At 38.6% G+C, this 19,392-nt stretch overlaps 1 protein-coding gene across 1 annotated transcript in view; it reads right to left on the bottom strand.

The window, feature by feature from the left end:
- The window catches only part of LOC121527362 (guanine nucleotide exchange factor VAV3), a 159,075-nt gene that overhangs the window by 3,367 nt on the left and 136,316 nt on the right, over window positions 1–19,392 (bottom strand). The window contains exons 23-26 of the mRNA XM_041814298.1: window positions 18,735–18,851; window positions 14,318–14,405; window positions 13,562–13,691; window positions 190–341 (exon numbers count right to left, since the gene is read on the bottom strand). Coding sequence (XP_041670232.1) covers window positions 190–341; window positions 13,562–13,691; window positions 14,318–14,405; window positions 18,735–18,851 — 487 coding nt within the window. The remainder of the gene's footprint in view (window positions 1–189; window positions 342–13,561; window positions 13,692–14,317; window positions 14,406–18,734; window positions 18,852–19,392) is intronic.

The following is a 19,392-nucleotide window of genomic DNA, read 5'->3' as shown; positions in this document are numbered from 1 at the left end:
CAGCAAATAAAGTTCTCAAACTCTGCTGAAAACGAGACAATTGAATGACAGGTAGTATTTCATAGCCAGCTAACTTTTAATAGAAATGCAGGATGGATTTGTTGCCACTTCTTCCCAATATTACAAAGACTAAACTGAGAAAAAAAAGAGGAAAGACAAAAAAAAGAGAATAATAATCCTGTCACTCACTCTGCCGTTGACCTCGCCCCTCCACCAGCCGTTTGCGCCCGACTTTGTGTAGATTTTCACCACGTCACCTTCCTGCAGAGACAGCTCCCGCGTGTCCCGAGAGCTGAAGTCGTACCGTGCTATCGCTACGCCGATCACCTTTGGAGTAAACACTGAAAACAGAGGGAGACAGAGGGGAGAGTTAAAAATAGTTTTTAAAATGGTTCAGCGTAAACACCTACATGTACACATGCACAGATGGACATATGATGGTGATATTTTGATCTGAAAACCTGATGACCTATCAAACCATCATCTCTCACATACTCTCACATGTACCCCCCTTATTTGCAGAAATACAACACAAGACATCAGAGAAGAGGGTACTTCCATTACAGTATTTTAAATGCTTGAATAAACCCCTTGACAAGAAAAAAGAACAATGAATACAGTATGTTTGCAGTCTTTATTCAAGGTGATATCTAGCCAAGCTCTTCATCATTTCAACATCATCACATTCATTGTGATGGCTGTTCAGACACTATTGTAGTCTCTCATGTCTGTCGTTCAAGTCACAAGTCAAAGCTTTGGCTGTCACCTGTGCATCATATAATATGGTAAAATTCCATCCTTGTACATGTACATTCACTAGGGATGCACGATTTGGACCATTAACAGTATCAAATATGTTTATATTTCCACACTCAGTTTAGCCAATACTGCTTCCAATATATACACACAGTGTTTATCGTAAAAACCACCAGGAATCTCAAGTGGAAAGAGAGGCTCAGCCAAACAAATCTGAGAGAGAAAGAGAGGGAAGTAGACGTGCATGTCTATATGGAAAACAAATAAACAAACAAAAAAAAAAATGCATATTCAAATTAACACTGTTAGAGTTAATACTGACACTTTTACAGCGTCTATATGGGTCCACACCACAGAAAGTCGATGAGACTATTTTTTGAAAATTGGTACCTTAACACTTATTAAATGTCATTATGGACACTTCTGGAGTTGGAAATAAACTCTTCTCAGCAGTAGCCAGTGTTACTTTAGCTCAACACTTCTTTTTAGCGTTAAAAATGTACTCTCCAAATGGATTATTTAAACGATTAAAGTGTTATCCACATATTAATACTGTAAGTTGTAAATAATGATGTAACTAATTACTTTTTAAAAAAGCTAATTTTAACAAGCTGTTCATAATTACTAAAGAGTGATGTTTTGTCCTGGACACCTGTGGCTAAGTCAGGTGTTTTCTGGTAGGAATGGAGCAAAGAGACAAACGCTGAATAGATTCAGCTCACCGCTGCCCATGCCACTGGTGGGATCCCAGTAACTTGGTGAATAACTTCATGCATGGTGCAGAAGTGTTTAAGATAAAAATAAGCAAAGAAAAACCAGCAGTGATTGCTGTAAAACAGGCAGAATTTAAATATATTTAAACACAGATACATATACTGTATTTAAAACATCTAAACACTTTGTACAAGAGCATGATGGAAAAACCTGCCCCCAAAATATGGAATCGCAGTGGGCAAAGCCTAGATCAATTGACTCTACAGAGCAGAATTAACACTCCATGCATTTACACTGTCAGTTAACTCCATCATTAAAGGCTGTTTAACTCAGAATGGAATTAAAATTACACTTTGGGGGTTAAAATCAACACTGAGAATTCAACCCTCTGGGTTTTGCTGTGTAATGTAGTGGTTCTCAGCTGGTCAGGCTCAGGGCCCACCAGCACCCCCTAAAGAGAAACTGCATCTTTTTTTTTTTTTTTTTTTTTTTAATTGCTAACCACTAGAATGAAAAACATTGCAGTTTACACCCGAGATAGATCAAAAAATAACTAAACAAGGGACAGGACATGACAAACATGTTCAAACGCCCTTTATTACAGGAGAACATGCATGCATAAACCTAATTTTACTTAATTTTTCTGGAACAGCATGAAAATTTGGTAACTTCTTGAGGAACTTCCTTTTTATTTTAACTTTATATTCCACAGAAAATGAGATAAACAAGTACATCTCTTGAGGCAAATACTGGAATTTACTGGTTATTATAAGAAAACCTAAAAATACATGACTGACTTCACTCTAAATCCATGTAGGGCTTGACTACATAGAGTTTTTGCCATGTTTTTCCAGACACATATTTTCGGCCCACTGGAAAGAGCTTTGCAACCAACTTTTAAGTTCCCAAACCACCAGTTGAGAACCACTGGTTTACTGTGTGTATGGCCGATATAGCTGCCAGAAATATTAGCAGAAATTTTTATATCTGCAGATCAATATTCAACTTTTTTAGCTAAATGCTGATACTGATATCATGCCAATAATATTGTGCATGACAGATAAAAACCAGGTATGTGTATTTGCAAAAAACACATTGATGCATTCGAAGAAAGGGAAACTGTAGTAAAAAGTGCATGTATGTTAAGTATGTTGGAAAAATTCTGGGGTCAAATATTCTATAAATACATGCTAAATTTGTAGTTGTGCAGCTTTCTCTAGAATTGTAAAGGTCCAGGTGAGTTTATCTAGCAGCAGCTTGTGTGTAAATGTGTGCATGTCAGTGTGTAACAACACATAGTGTCAGGCAGACAGCAGTATAACAGACAGCTGTGGAGCAGGTTAGCTAGTTAGCCCTGCTCCATCCCAGCCCGCAGACTCTGAGCGAAACCAAGCTGAGCTGACAGGTGGAAATGGAGTGTCAGACCTCTACAACCTGACCAGGGGGGTGGAATATCTAATATAAAGGAGCTCTGTGTTTGGACACCTTTACCTTTTCTCTGATTGACACACACAGACACATTCCACACTAAGTCTCACACACTGGCATTTCCATGCTAAGTGCACAAAGGCACATATATAAACAGAACAGACATGCATTATAAAAACAAACAGCCGCTGTATTCAGCACACTTTATGATATTTATGAGCACACGACTATGCATGAGGTGAAATGGTGCAATGTGAGGCTGGATGGCAGATGTAAAGGCAGAGATGGAGGCGATGATGTGATTGCACTGAGCTGCAGCCAGCATGCTAAGCAGCCTGCAACATGAAAGCAAAGAGAGAGAGAGAGAGAAATACGGATACAGAAAGAGAGTAAGCGATACCTGTACCTGACCAGAAGGGAGCAGAGGAAGGAGGTACAAAGCTGTAGCCGGCGGGAGATACTAAAGAGAGGCCGCAGAGCAATGGAGCTATAGCGGGGCAGGCCAGGCAGGGAGCGCACGGGTGAGAGGGGGGAGGGAGGAGAGAGAAGCAAAGAAGAAGAAGAAATAAAACATGTTTTTAAAAAATCCAAAATCTTCAAAAGGTATAGAGAACAGAGGAGCTACAGCGAGCAAGAAACCATCCACACAGCTGCTTATTTTTCACCGGTCAACATTTCTTTATTTTTCCTGTAAGCAACTTAAAGAAAGAAAAATTAAAAACACATCAAGGTGGGAAGTTTAAAATTACTTTTTATTCCAACCTTGGTTTTTAAAAATCTTTTTTTTTTATCACTTTATCTATTTTTCCACCTTAAAATCTGGCTTCATCCTACTGTTTGTTAACCTGAAACGCCAGATGGATTTGTTTCACACATCCACCTGGAAAACCTCCCATAGCCAGTGTTTGGGAAAGGGCAGAGCCTTTGAAAAAAAAAACAAAACAGAGCAACAAAACATGAGATGTTGTCGCCAATACCGAGCAGTAAACTCCATAGTGAACTGCATAACGTGAACCATGGCGACTGTAGACATGTCAGTGTTTTCTTTGAAAAGAAAACAACTCAGTGCTGTTCTTTGTTCTTCTTTAACGAAGAAATGTCTTCAAGCTCTGATAAAACTGACACTATAGCAGCATCCATGCTAATGTCTTCCGCCATAATTGCACCGGCATCTTATTGCTGTTTGCTTGCGTCACGACTCTGCTGCGCCCCAAAGTACTGCCCAAGTTTTCCAGTATTTGTAGTTTAGACGAAAAGACGCTTCACTGATTTGACTCCCAGAAACTCTTTGGCAGTGTTAGTTAGCGTCTTACCCAAGGAGATGGAACCTCTAATCCTGATAGTTTCAGTTTTTTCTCCTCAATGATAAATTTGAGTCTACTGGGTTTTTTCTAAAAATAATAATGCCACAGTAGCATGAGTTCAGTTGGGAGAGAAAGTCGATACTTTTAAAGAGTTTCTGGATGGCATCATGACAGTGAGAGTAGTTTGCAAAATAGACACCAATGATTGATTTTATACTGAAAAGTTTAATTGGGTAAAAAAAAGTTAAATTTTGATGTAGGAATTAAAGCATTCACACATGAAAACTAAACTTGAGGATTTTTTCTTACTGCATCCCTGTTGTGACAAATAAATGTCTGAACTATATGAAAAATGTGACGCCCCAAACAACACTACAGGCTTATTAGCAGGCTCAGGTTATTGATATGCTGTAAGGAAAGCAGTGTATTTAATGTGAATGCTAATCAGCTGACTGAGACCGATCAGAAACCTCTGAAGGTGTCGAGATACAAACATGAAGAGAGGCTGTCAAATCTAAACACCAGCTGCAGTTACACGCTTCATTTTAACCTGATTAGTTGACCACAGAGGAAGGCATAATGTGATCTACATGTGCATACACAAATTCATCGTATCATTTCACTGGAGAGAGATGAGTCTGAATCCAATCAGCAGCTCAGAGTCCCTCACAGTTTGTTCATGGACACATTAATTTATGTCAGAGTTAACGCTGCTCGTATTGTACTTTGTGAAAAAAAAAACATCAATCAGTCGCTCTTCTTCTGCAAAGAGTTCCAGGAAACATAAAACAGAGCGTAAACATTAATTAGCAGTCCTCCAGCAGAGCTCCAGAAGATGGAAATCAAAACAGAGAGAGATTTAAAAGAGAGACAAAATGAAGTGTGCACACCAGGAGGAGTCTGCAGACGACACCGAGGACCTCACTGGAACAAAACTCATTTAGACTGAAGCTGTCTGCGTTTGTTATTCAAGGCAGAGTTTGAGCAATCTGTTCACATTTTTTTCCCTTCAGTATCATCGTCAGCAGGCTGAGACTCTTTTTTTATTTCTACTGTGTGGTGAGAAACACAGGATTCAAATGAAATCTTATTTAGCCACTGATGGTGATACACATTTTAAGCCTGGTGCTGCTCTCGTTCACTGTTTCACAACTTTTCTTATGCTTGAGGTCTTCAGATTCTGCAAGATCAACATAAGCCTGATAAAGCATTTCCTATTGTTGAGTTCCATAGTGAATTTGAAACCGACGGAGCTGTGCTTAGTGTACAATCAACAATAATTAAAATAAAATCATACAACAAAACAAAAATGCATTACATGGTTTTACAAGGACAGATCATCCACTTACTTGTCAATGTGGGATTGTGTTAATCTGTAGAATAGCACAGAGATTTTTTGCATGTGTCTTAATCAAGGTCACAAAGCTACTTTACCCAGATATGTGATGGCATTGGAGTGCTATCAAGCACTAAATATGTATCAAACTCAAGGTCTACCTTTTTAGCCTGGCTTTAAGCAAAATTTAGTTTATCCTCTTAATTTTGTCTGTGTTTTAGGTTTTATCTCATTATTTTCTAATTTTAGGATTGCCTGTTTGTAGTTTATCCTCTTATTATAACTTTACCAAGCTTTCTTTTTGTGTTTTATACTCATTTTATACAGTTTTATTGAGCTATATTTTGTTTTTATTCTTATTCTAGTATCTTCTCATTCTGTTTTTATTTCATTTACCGTGAATTTGTTTTAAGATTCGAGCCTAACCTCCAGTGTTTCCTCATTCTGAATTTTAAGACAGCGTTTCCTCGGTATGCATGTTCTGTTTGTAAGGAGTCCATTATTTATGACATAGTTGCCGATGTTAGATGTGGACTGGACTAGAGATTGGGGAAGAGGGTGAGGGAATAGGGTGGGATGGGGGTAATGGGTGAGGGATGGGGGTGCGAACTCATGTTTTTCTTTTAATTTTTTGTTTTGTGTAAATCATTTTGTGCCACATTTTAATGTATGAAAAGTGCTATACAAATAAAGATTAACTGATTGTTTGATTGATTGATTGATATTTTTCACCACTGTGATTGGTAAATTGAAATGAATAAAAAAAAATGTTGACAGCGCTATTACATATATGAATAAAAAATTGAAAGGCCTAAGATTAAAACCCTGACCTCCATTTCCCACATACAATGGCTACGCCACAATCTGCTGGTGGAAAAAATGGTTCCCTCTCAAGACAATCGGAGCCCATGCTTCTGTCCGGCCTCAGCGCGTGCCTGAAGTTCCACTATGCTCATTTAGTGGGAGATTCGCTCCAGGTTTTATTTTGGCACTGGCCACTGCCAAACCACGTCAATCCCCATAGAGCAGATCAATCCAAACTTGCAAACTAGAAAAGCACTCAGAGAGCGCAGACTTCTGCCATTAGCCCTATCTCCCAATAGTACAGAATCCTTTAAAAAAATTCCTGGATCCAGACGGTGATCTGGATCACTCCCAAAATCTAATCAGCTCTTCCTTATGCCATTTCTGACATTTCCTGAAAATTTCATCAAAATCCCTCCATAACTTTTTGAGTTATGTTGCTAACAAACTAACAAATAAACTAACAAACAAACTAACTAACAAACCCTGCCGATAACATAACCTTCTTGGCGAAGGTAATTTTCCAGTCAACTTTAACATACAGCACAATGCACAGACTCTGCATCAAAAACCTTCAATATATCAACATCAAGTCCAATCATCCTGCAGCACCAGCAAAAGGTCACTGGGAGGTCAGTGGGTCACAGCTATAACAGTGCCACTGACAAGGAAAAGTAAACTTTTGGGGTAAAAAGTCATCAAATTTTACAGATTGTTTGTAGCAAACATGAAACTTTTAACTTAGTAATGTACTCCCGCACCTTCAGTCAGAGCAAAACCACAGCACTGTGAAGCAGGGTATGTGGAAATTATGGGTGAAAGACTCCACAACAGAGAGTCATTGAGTATTTTCAATACAATATTTTGATAACATTGTTTATAATCATCATCATCGGTATCAATAAGTGCACAATTATTCATGTACAAAGGGAACTGACTGGAATTTGGAATGTGGTAACTCTTTCCACCAGATGAAGCAACAGAGGAGAAAAGTTTGTGATGAAGCGCCTGGTGTTAAGCAGCAGCTGGGAGCCAGTGGAGGGAGATGAACTATGGAGTGGCATGCAGTTTTGGGTAGATATAATACCAGTTGTGTTCTGGATCTGCTCTGGACCATCTGCAGAGCTTTGAAACAACTTATTAAGAACACAATACATTCATGCTTCTACACTGGCATTAGCCGAAGCTACAGGCATTATCCGTCCATCTGTGTGTACTCCTGTCCAAGCCATTCCTGTGAATGTGATACCTCAGAAACGTTCTGTGGAACTTCCTTAAAACTTTACTTTCTACTTTCTACTACTTTGCTTTCATTGTTTGGTAATTGTGTAGCTCATGGAGGCATTTAACGGATTCAGTGAGGCTCTGATAACCTGGAGTCCGACAGCTTGCATTAGCATCTGTAGCACAGTGTTGCAAGAGCGTTTGAGCTTCCCATCCTTGGTGTGAAAAGTCCAGACAAGAGAAAGAAATACTTTAAAGCAGAACTTTTTATGGCAACACAACTCTCGTGTAAAAATAAGGACTTTATGGTCCAATTTTTCAAAATACTTCAGTTCACAAGCTTCCAGACAGTTAAAAGTGAGGGTTTACAACAAACTTAGTTTTTTTGTTCCAACATATTATCAGCCAAGCCAATTTAAAAAAGAAAGAGATGTTAGTTTTCTTCTTTCGTTAGAATAAACTCTGAAACTTTTTTTTAACCCTTACAAAAACTTTAAATCGATAAAAGACTGTAGAAAGCTGAATCTTTTGCTGGAGAAATGTCTGTATCCTCTGGTCTGTTGACTGAGGGAAGGAGCTCTGCTCTTTCATCTGTAGCTTCATTTCAAACTGAAACATCCTCTCATTAAAATCAAGGTTCAAAGTCAAACAACCCACACCTGTTAAACTCAGAGGAGAGGAGAATCTCTCTGTGATGATAACATGCATCTGTAACACCTGATTGTTGAGAGGATTCAGGTTAGAGAGGCTAATGAGTGACAAAGTGACAGCAGCTGCATGAGGAAATAATCTCTGATGTGCTGTGTTACAGACACATGTTGCTGACAATAGCTGCATTCTCTGAAAGTGTTGAAAGGTTTAAACAAAAAAAAAATCACAGTTTAAAAATAAAATCACACAGCTTGAATCTTCTCACTGACAACAACTAGACAGCAAGAGCCACATGTTAAAAACTCTTTACACAAACACTAATAGATTGCTGAAAATGTCTAATACTGAAAAACACAACATATAATTTTAATGATTGGTTTCCTTGGGATATCACTGCAAATCCAGTCAAAGGGAATTGTAATTGTGTCAAGTAGCCTGACAAAGAGTAAGTCTGAATTCTTTCTACAGTCTATGGTCTAAAAGAAGAACAAACAAGTACGAAGGAGAGGAGGAATAAGGCAAAACAAAACACACGAAGAAGAAACGTCAGCTATGGGTGCAGCAGCAGCAGAGCAGCTTCCCCATGCTTCCAAAAAGCCTTTGGATGTAAAAGCAGAGGAGGTCAAGGACTTCAGTGACGCTCACGTATTTTAAAGGCCACACAAATACATACAGAAATAAAATACAGCTGCTACAAGTAATACACACTGTAGCTGGTGTTCTCTGCCTCTACATATCCCTGCATCACCTCTAATATGCTGTTTAATAACAACTACATGATGGCGTCACAGTACACCACATAAATCATAATCATGATAAAAAGGTTTTAAAATACGTGTCTTATTGTCATCATTACCTTGTATTAATTTTATCATTCTAATGTGATATTAGAATTTTCATTTGTCTGATGCTTTTTATTTTTCATCTTTTTAAAGTTTTTTTTTTTTGCTCTTTTTTCATGTTAAATACACCACAGGCTGCACCAACTATCACACAGTTCTAAATATAAGATCAAACTGTAAGCTTCACTAATGTAAGCTAAGGAGTAATAAATGCAAAAAAAACCTAGATTTAGGTCAGTTTATTCGGGACTTTATTTTTCTTTATTACCAATTAACCAATGATGATCCGTGACCTCCATGAACTGTTACACCACTACAGTCAAGTCGATTAGTCTAGAATTCAGTAAACACTCAGAATCTGCCTCCTCAAATGACTCTGACTGTTCCAGTCTTTCTCAGATCAGGCACAAATGTTTCAGACTGAAATTTTGCAAGATGGATTCACCTAATGACTGACATGGAACCTGGCCAATCCATCAGCTTTGCAAGGTTAGGAGATCACTGCATCAGTCAGTAAATGGTTTGCATGAATTGGTTTGCAGAGTTTGGTGGCAGTGTTAGCATGTAAACAATCACATTCTTGCTCTGAATGTGGTTTCTTATTCACCACCATTTTCTAGATCAAAATAGTGATAAACGTTGGTGTTCCTACAAGATGCTGTCGATGCTATCGTCCATCGTTGTTTACTGTACATAGATTCAAGAGCAATAGGGTAGCAAAGCAGTGGCTATTAACCCCAGATAAAGTGACCACTAGTGGACTAGTAACTCTGATGCTATCGATGCTATCTGTCCACCGTTGTTTACATAGATTCAAGAGCATCATGGCAGCAAAGCAGTGGCCATTAACTCCAGGTAAAGTGACTACTAGTGGACTAGTAACTCTGATGCCGACAGACATTCAATTGTTAAGCCAGCTAATTGCACACATCCCTATGATACAATGAACTGATTTTAATGTATCAGCAAAGTAAACCAATATAACTGATGCTTAAACACTTCAGAGAAAGGACTCCAGGGAACTGGAGATACTTTGACAATCCAAAAACACTTCAAAAAACAGTGGACACGGACAGAATGTTGCACCAGCTGTTTGCATTCATGTAGGCCGTGTTTTGGACCAAAGAATACAAAGAGAAGCAAAACAGAGGATACTATCAAAAGAAAGAGAATAATAAAGTATGGTTTCTACTTTTTGGCATTTTGAACCTTAAGCTGGAAGTTAGTCAAAGTTTTGTTTTAAAAAGTTTAAAACACATGCTTGAAGACACTTACTGGTCAGCATACTCTCATTGAATGCATTAGGTTTTTGCATGGCTCCTACTGTATGGCTCCTATACTAACATGCAGGTAAGTGTTTTCATCTCCTGAAGCTTTGCAGGTGAACGAAGACCACGCAAAGTAGCTTATGGCAACCGTTAGTTGGTAAATGTAGTAACACAACAACCAAAAAGCACTGGCAACTAGACGGTTTTGGTACTAGACCGACCAAACCTCAGATGTTAAAAAATGAAGCCAAAGCAAAGGTGCAAAATGTATCTTTGCATAAATGCATCTGTAAAAGTTATTTTTTAAGTTACTTTTCAAAAACACACAATTTGAGTTATTGAGAACGGACTTTCCAGTTACTTATACTTCTATTTTGAAGATAAAAGTGAAATAAAAAAAAAAAAAAAACAGTATAAACAAGTCATATTTGAGGTTTCAAAAGTACAAATCATAGAGGACATTTTTCCCACAATGTTGATGAGAATTAAACTCTCTTTCCCCATCATGGGTAAATGTCTGTAAACAAAGAGATCAGATCCAATAATAGACTGAGTCTGTTCTCAAACTATCGTCTGACAGTTTAGTCAGAAACAATAACTGTCAGACAGAACTGGACTGTTTTTAACTACAAATAAAAACCTATCATTACGGGGCTGTGAGGACGCTCCCATGTGGATTCAAACAGAGAGACAGGGGGTGATGGGTGAGAAAACAGAGGAGAGAGGAATCTGCAGAACCAGAAACAGCAGAATGTAAAAGGAAATAAAAACTATTAAGGATGAAAGAAGCGTGAATAATTAGTGAAGCAGATCATACAGTAACTGTTAAATGGCTACAACTAGGAAGGAATGGCAACAGATTTAACATTTGGAAATATGTAAATATTGGTATATTTGCTACTTGCAGCCTCTTAAATGTTTCAATGTCATTTTGCATCTGTTTGAATTGATATAAAAATAATACTAGGTTGCCAGTTGTGCCACATAAAAAAACGAAAAGGCTGCAATTTACAGTTATTTCCATTCTTGACTGATCTATTGATTAATTTAGGCGCTAATGTATTGGTAGTTTAGTAAGATAGTCATTATAATTCCTAAAGTCCAATTAGGTGCCAATAAATGTCCTCATTTTTTGACAACCCAAAAACAATTATTTTACTGTCATAGAGATGTAAAGAAGACAAAAATGTTCACATTTAACAACTGCCACTACTTATGAGCTATGGCTATTAAATAATGAGACTGCACTTATAAGAATAAAACCATGCAGTTCACTGTCACACTGAGTGTTATATATTAAAATTTGGGTATTTATGCACATCCTCTGTAACTCTGAAATAAGTGACGTCTTTAGTTCACTGCTAGATACTGACTGAAGTGCACATGTTTTTGCAAAGGCATCAGAAAATGACTAGCTTAAAAGTTGAGCAATGCACTAACTTGAAATTTTGTCTGAATTTGAACAAAACAACAGCTGAATCCTTTCCTTCATTAACTGAGGTGTAGGAATACTGCATGTCACGTGTATTTGAATGGCACGAAAGATTTTGTGAAGGCAGAGAGGAAGTCCGAGATGATGGATGTTCTGAGCGCCTATACATCAGAAACTTCTGAAAACATTCAACAAATTGAACAAATCATTCGAGATGATTGATGACTTTGTATAAGAATGATAGCAGAACTGTTCTCCATTGATAAAGAGACAAACAAAAAACAATTTTAGTGTGAAACTTTGAAAATGACAAAAGTGTGTGCCAAACTTGTCCTTAAACTTCTGACTCCTAATCAAAAGGAAAAATGCTAGCACATTGGTGGAGACATTTTGGAACAAATCGAAGGAAACCCAAATTTATGGGAAGGAGTGATTACATGTGATGAAACTTGGATCTTCAAACATGATTCTGAGCTAAAGACAGTCACTGCATTGGAAAACACCGTCACCAGGGATAAAGAAAGCATGTCAAAGCAAGTCCAAATTTAAGGCTATGTTGATCATTTTCTTGGACATTAAGGATATAACTTTGCAGGAGTGGGTTCCAGAAGGGTCAGCGATGAATCAGTCATAGACTGTAAAAAGAACTGGACAAAACCTGCGGGACGTCAGCTGTTTGATTACAATAGACAGACTTTTGAAGCCAATTGGTGGCAGCCTCCATATTGAAATTGCAGTCTCAACTGAACTTTGGATCAACCTAACAGCTCGACTTCCTGTCAGGTAAAGCCGGCCTTACATCAGAGGACTTTGCTAAATCTCTTGAAAGACTCTAAAAAGGTTGACACCTGAGACCCTCTCACATCTAGAGACAATTTGTTGGCAAGACTTTGAGTTTTTAGTCTCAGACTAAAAGTTTGCAAACACTCTGGGTCACTAACTACAAGACTAGAATACAAGTCCTCTTTAGATTATTTCCCATCATGCATATGGTGGAAATTCACAACAACAATTTTTGAGCAGAGAACAAGATGTAGATGAAGATCAAGATCGCATTTGAATTAATATCTCTTATAATCCAATGTTTCTAAACCATTTACATCGAGTAGAAACAAAGGGAAAGTTAAGCGCAACTTTGCATGTTACTGCAACAGGGAACCATCCTGGAAACACTTCAGAATAAAAGAACCATTTTTTTGTGTGTGTGTGTCTTTTTGCTGTTCCCTATGTTTTCCATAATACTGATGTTTATAGCATGTTCCTTGTGATGCCAAAAAAGCTGTTTTCAACCACTAAACTGACACAAAAAAGATACGTGGGAAGCTTTTATCAGTCTGCATCAGCATGGTGGTGTTGCATTGCCATTATACTGAGCCCACATCAGACAGGTAAAATGTGCACATGCTACTTTTTTTTTTTTTTTTTTAAATATATTGCAATATATTCAGACTTTGTGATTTCCCCTAATGTGATTTTGAGAGACTAATCTAAGAACTGCCACAGTGCTGAGGTCTGACCAGACTAGATGGACTTTTAGTTGCTGTTCTCATTCAGATATTCATCTCTTTGGACTCTAGATCTTAAACCTTATTCTGTCATATTCAGATTAAAATGTCTCCTCTCTGGTTCCTTAGGCTGAAAGAAACTAAGATAGCAGTGGCCGAAACAGTGGTAGATAAAAGTAACAATGGCTTTGACCACTGTCTACGTACAGACTTTATCAGCAGTCAGGATTTCACTTAAACCTGCAGTCTCTATTGTTGTATTATTCTTGATCTGTGTGGCTGTCCATATTTACTCACTATTACTTCCAGGTCTGTTGAGTCGTTGCATGGCGGCGTTTTCCGGTTCCCTGTATGGAAACTGCAGCGTTGTGTCCAGACTCCTGAAACCTTCCCTTAGGGAGTGATGTTTGTAGTACTCAATGAGCTCCTAAACACAGGAAAACAGAGGTATTAAAATCAAATTGAAAGCTATTAGAGAGCATTTACATGTGTATTTATGGCACATCATATTTCTATTAAAATCAGTTCATAAAATCAGATGAATGAATCTTTGATCAGCATGTTTTTTTTAACTTGTATGACAGCTGTTAGGATCAAATATTTCTACATTTATATGTCTGTCACATCATAAAGAGCCTTATTGAAATGTGAAAATTACAACACATAAGTTAGAAAAAGCCGGTAGTTTGACTTAGTGTACTGAACATATGACAGGTTTTTTGATCCAAAGTTAAAAGCACTAAATGGTATATTCTAGAAATACTGTTTAAACAGTCTTTGAAGGCTTTCCTTGGAAAAACAGTCTTCAACTGATGTGAAATATGCATTAAATAGTGAGTATACAGTCATAAATAAAGCTGTTGAACCCTTCCCTCTATGCACCACACTTCTCTATAATGCTGAGGCCCCGGGGCCCGTATAAACACGCCTCTAATCATGGTTATTTTTGTGCAAAGAGCTAAAATAAAATTCAGGGTTTGACACTTCATTAGGCTCACACACTAATTTATTTATGAGCTGCGGTGGTGGAATTTAAAAAATAAAGAGACTCACTAATATGCTCCTGAACTTCTTGTTCTCTGCGATGTGGAAGCAGCCCTCTTTGGTCAGGATCTTTATGTGCTTCACGTCGTTGTTGTACCTGTGGGCCATTGAATAAGTTATGAGTGTAATTTCCCTCTCTGATCACCACCATCGATCGGCCGCCCGCCCCCTGGCCTCTGAGGGGAGCGCCAACGTTGCTCTAATGCATGAGGTCCCAGAGGTCTGAGACATGTGAATGATGGGTGGGCAGAGGGAAATGTGGCCCCCCACCTACTTCCCTAAACACACATCACACATTCACAGAGGCACAAACTTGTGTTTGCTTTAACAGAGAGGCTGATGGAGCTCTGAGACTGTGGGAATAAAACTTTACACACACTTGAATCAAAATATAGCAGCCGCACATAAATACTGTATCTGTTACTGGACACCTTCACATGTTGTCTAAAAATAAATTAATACATTTTAAAAAACACCAAGATCACATGATGTGTCTGAAGGCCTTAAGATTCACTGGTCCTCATTTATCAAATGTGCGTACAGCCATTTTCATAGAAAGGTTGGCATTTATCACTTTCACTTTAGGCGTGAACGTACGCACACTAAAATCCAGTGTGGGCTCACAGCCTGAATCTGTTGGCGTTCGCTTAGATATGCCTTTAAAAATTTATCATCACACAAAACCTTTTACAATCCTTGCAAGGAACATTTCTTTAAAATGAAGTTGAACTGCGTGAGGTTTCAGCTGATTTCCTCACTATTTGTAATATTTAATGAACTAATGTTCAATTTACCTTGAAAATAAAATGGACAGGTTGCATTCAGTAATAATTTTTAAGCATTTAAGCTGAAAATGCAGTTTTTCAGAAAAAGAGGAAACAAATTAAACTTTCAGCTTCTTAAATAGGGAATATTTTAGACCACTGTAATTGGGTTAAGGGCTCAATGGGAAGGGGAGGGATTTATTCCAAATAATTTAACTGTATAAACCTGGAGAGAGTGTTTAAGAGCTGGCAATCAAAGAACACAAAACATCGATTTCCATTGGATCATAATCAGTCAGCATGTCTGAAAATTTAAATAGTCAATCTAATCCGCTGTGCTTCATGATGTGTGTAGATGAACGGACGGAGGCTGAAAGAGATAAGAGCTCGACCAGCACTCTGGAATATAAATATTACAATTGATATGTCTGAAATGAAGGCTATTCAGATTATATAGATTAATTATAACTTCATCTGTGCTACTGGCTACCCAGTATTTGAGGCTTTCTTGAGTCTCTCTTAAAGTCTCATGAACAGTCAGGAGAGAGCAGTTTATCTTTGCCATAAACAGGTATATCACTGTCTGCCCCTCCCTACCTACAGTATAACTAGCCCACAGACTTCCACTGACTGATGTAAGTTGCACATGGACAATAGATCCTCTTCAGTACAAGAGTAATTACAGGCCTTCTGCAAGGAATTGTACCTGTGTATGATGACTAATGTTGGGTTCAGACCCACCACAAGTAAAATCATTCATTACTTTGTGAGTTATTTACACGTAAAGTCATTGTAAAGATGTGAGTAGATGTGAGTTCACCCTGGGCAGCGTGCAAATTTAGCGATTAATTCATGCTAATGAGGCAAATTTGTGCCACTTTCAACACACTGTTAGCTTCACTTGCGAGAGTTGAAACATCTGAACTCTAACTCTAAAGCTCTTGAAAGAAGAACATTAGAATGGAAGCTTAGAGCTTGGACCTCATTAGCCAGAAATCAAGATGAACATCAGACCTATGGCAAGGGGAGAAATTACACTCGCTCTTGTTCAAGGTATCTGTTCAGCAAGAAGGCTTGGCTAACAGGATTAGGTCAGGTATGGGGCGTATGCTGGTTTGACACTTTGCTGCGTCAGCCTTGGTCCTGTACTGCTCTGGCCTCCTGATGGCCATCCTCCAAGCCCATGCCCCATCTTTCCAGGTATTCTACCAGCCCCCTCCACAACGCATGCTGCACCCTTTGCGCCTGGACCAGCCCACAGCGTCCTGGGCACACAGTATGCAATGAGCTGGATCAGGCCAGGGAAAACATGCCAGGTGCCTGTAAAAGCATAGCTGCCATTCCTGTACCAAGCAGCTGACCCTTCCCATCCTCACTCTCCTGAGCATATCAGCATTAGACACATGGTCTTACTGGCGATACCCATAGAGAGTTTGTCACAAAGGTGCTGAGGTCTCACAAGAGTATAGGAAGACCAGACTGAGGACTGAAAGACTCAGATACTGTACCAGAAACACCACACTTTCTTGCTCAGAGAACCCATCGCCTCATGAGCAAGTCTATTGTTGACCTCGGGTTCACAGTCAGAGGATTGACTGATTATTAAGGTAGGCAAACTGTTTTCCTCTTTATCTGGCAGCTAGGGTGCTAAGGGCTTTGCCCTGCCACCCTTATGTGACGTGCAGCTCATCTAACGGCTGCAGTGTCAGGAGTACTAACCCTGCGCGGATCTTTCATTCGTAGGTGTTTACGTGTGATGTAGTTTAAGGGCGTGAGGGTGTAAACCCCATTCCCATGCAGAGGCTCTTGAGGCAAGGGACCCTGAGCCCTTTTCAGCTGCATTAGCAACTGCTTTTAACCGGACACAAAAAGGAAATGCTTTAATTTGTTCTCCCTTTCTCCTCTCAAGCATCTGGATCAGACCCAGCCTGGATTCAGACAGGTTTTACCAATTTAAAGCACTTTTTGGTGAAAGCTAAGAAGCATGATATTATAGCTATCTTTGGTTTGATTTTGTTCACAAACCAAATAAATGTAGATGTAAAAAATAGACAGGCCATTTATCATCAGTTGATATACCTTTAATACATAGTATAGAAAATTGGGATTTTGTTACAGTCCCCCTGAAGAGAAATGCACCTGTCACCACTGACTAGACACCTTTTATGCTGAGCTAGGCTAAATGACACCAGCTGTGCAGTGTGTTCTATAATACAGCTACAAATTAAAAGCATTGAAGTGGAATTTTTTAATTCAACATTAAAAATGTCTTTTTAGAGAAATTCCAAAAGGGTACACATATTTCCACTGTGCGAGGCCCAAACTTTTCCTTGACTTTAGGGGAGAAAAGTACAAATCCAAATTATTCATTCTAATAAAACTTTGCTATCTTGGCTATTTTAAGACTATGTTGAAATCTTGTGCCATCTAAGAGGGAAAGGACATTTCATTTATGTGTACCACTTCTTAAATGTGGTTCCCACAGCACCGTCTCCTCCGTCTGCTCTGCCCTTTCATGAGGACTTTTAAATAACCTTGAATGGTCCCTCTCTCTTTCTCTCTTCACTTGGTTCAGAGCAGCTTGTCTGTGTGAACACGAGCAATTAAGACCTCAGCACAGGAGGACCTGGAAGAAATCCATCCTGAGAGGGAAAACAAGGCTAAATAAAGAGTCAATGTAGAGTAAATGAGAGTTTCTGTTGCTCAGACTCGACAGGACGGCTTTGTCTTCACTGTCTTGGTTTCACTTACGTCATTTATGCAAACTGAGAAGAAACAAGCAATGGCACAGAAACCCACGGGTCCTGACATGAACTTTGTTACTTTGTCATTATGAGGAATAAAAAGGCCAGTTTTATTCCAATTATAAACTAATGTGTTTTGTGGGTTTGAGGTCAGACCATGATGTTACATAGTCTAAATCCCTGCAGCATAATTAGCAGTCACTTTGGTCAGCTGTGGTTAACCACAGACTGAGCCTCCAAGGACGAGAACATCATCCTGCAGAGAAAACTATAAATCGCCCCGTCAGTTTCTGTATTTCAACTGGGAGTTCATGTAGAAGACGCTGCAGCTCGGTTAAAAGGATCTGATGAATCCAGCAGCGACACAGAACAAGAGAAATAATAAAAACTATTATAGCAAGTCACATGTCATCTGAAATCTGTCTTACTACAGTGCTGTGAACCCAAAAATAAACTGCTACTGAGATTTAATTGCATATAACAGACCAAAGGATGTTGAAATAACTACATCAGGATGATGGATATAAAAAAGTCTGGATTCACACGTTTGGAGTGTCTGACAGCAAGATGAGAGCCTGCTTTTAAGTTGTTTTGAATGGAGTGTGGTTCAACTGATTCTGATGCAACCTAAGGATGTCAAGACTCTTAAAGCTGTAGGTTTTCACAACACAATGTCATGAAAATTTCCCTCATACTTAAGAAAATACAAGCTGTGCCAAGACAGAAACAATAAAAGAACACAAAAACTTATTTCTGGGGATCCCTATTAAAAATGTTATTACAGAGATCATTTATTTTCTAGAAAAAAAATTTTTAAAACCTTGTTGATTCCTGCACACCATTCATTTCAATATGTATGCACTTTCGGTAGAAGGTAGATCTTTCATTAATGGCTTAATAGATGATTGTCAGACTCACTTTATACTGATGGCGTACTCTGTGTACTCTCTGCTGCGATGGCGGACCAGGTATGTGCTGTTGACTCTGTTGATGAGTTCTGCCTCTGCCTGGAGTCTCTCCATCGGACCTGCAAACCTAAAAAAAGGACAACAACAACAATGAAACTCGAGCCACATAAACAGCAGCTATGAGAAGTATTCACCCCCTTAGACTTTTTAAAACTTTCATTGATCTTATAAATTAATCATTATCAATATAGTTGGCTTTTGGACATTTAAACAAAAAAGTCTTTAATGTCAAAGTGAAAAACAGATTTTTACAAAGTAATGTGGATTAAATAAAAATATGTGTAGGCCTATGTAAAATAAGTGACACCTCATTTCAAGTTACTGACCTAATTCCACACAGGTCCAGCCGGCTGGTGCTAGTAGTATTACAATTAGTGAAATGTGGATCACCTGAGTGCAGTGTCTCAAGTGATCCAGTCACTGGCTAATCAGTATTCCTGGCTAACATCATACCATGAAGACAAAAGAACACCCCGAGCCATTTGGATGTCTCAGAGTTCAGCTAAATCTATCATCAAGAAATGGAAGGAATCTGGCACATATGTAAATCTGCCTAGATCATGTCGTCGTCACAAGCTGAGTGACCGTGCAAGAAGGAGACTAGTGAG

This window comes from Cheilinus undulatus, linkage group 19, assembly GCF_018320785.1.
Source record: "Cheilinus undulatus linkage group 19, ASM1832078v1, whole genome shotgun sequence".
In the NCBI taxonomy this organism is placed as follows: domain Eukaryota; kingdom Metazoa; phylum Chordata; class Actinopteri; order Labriformes; family Labridae; genus Cheilinus; species Cheilinus undulatus.
This window is presented reverse-complemented; position numbering and strand designations above follow the sequence as displayed.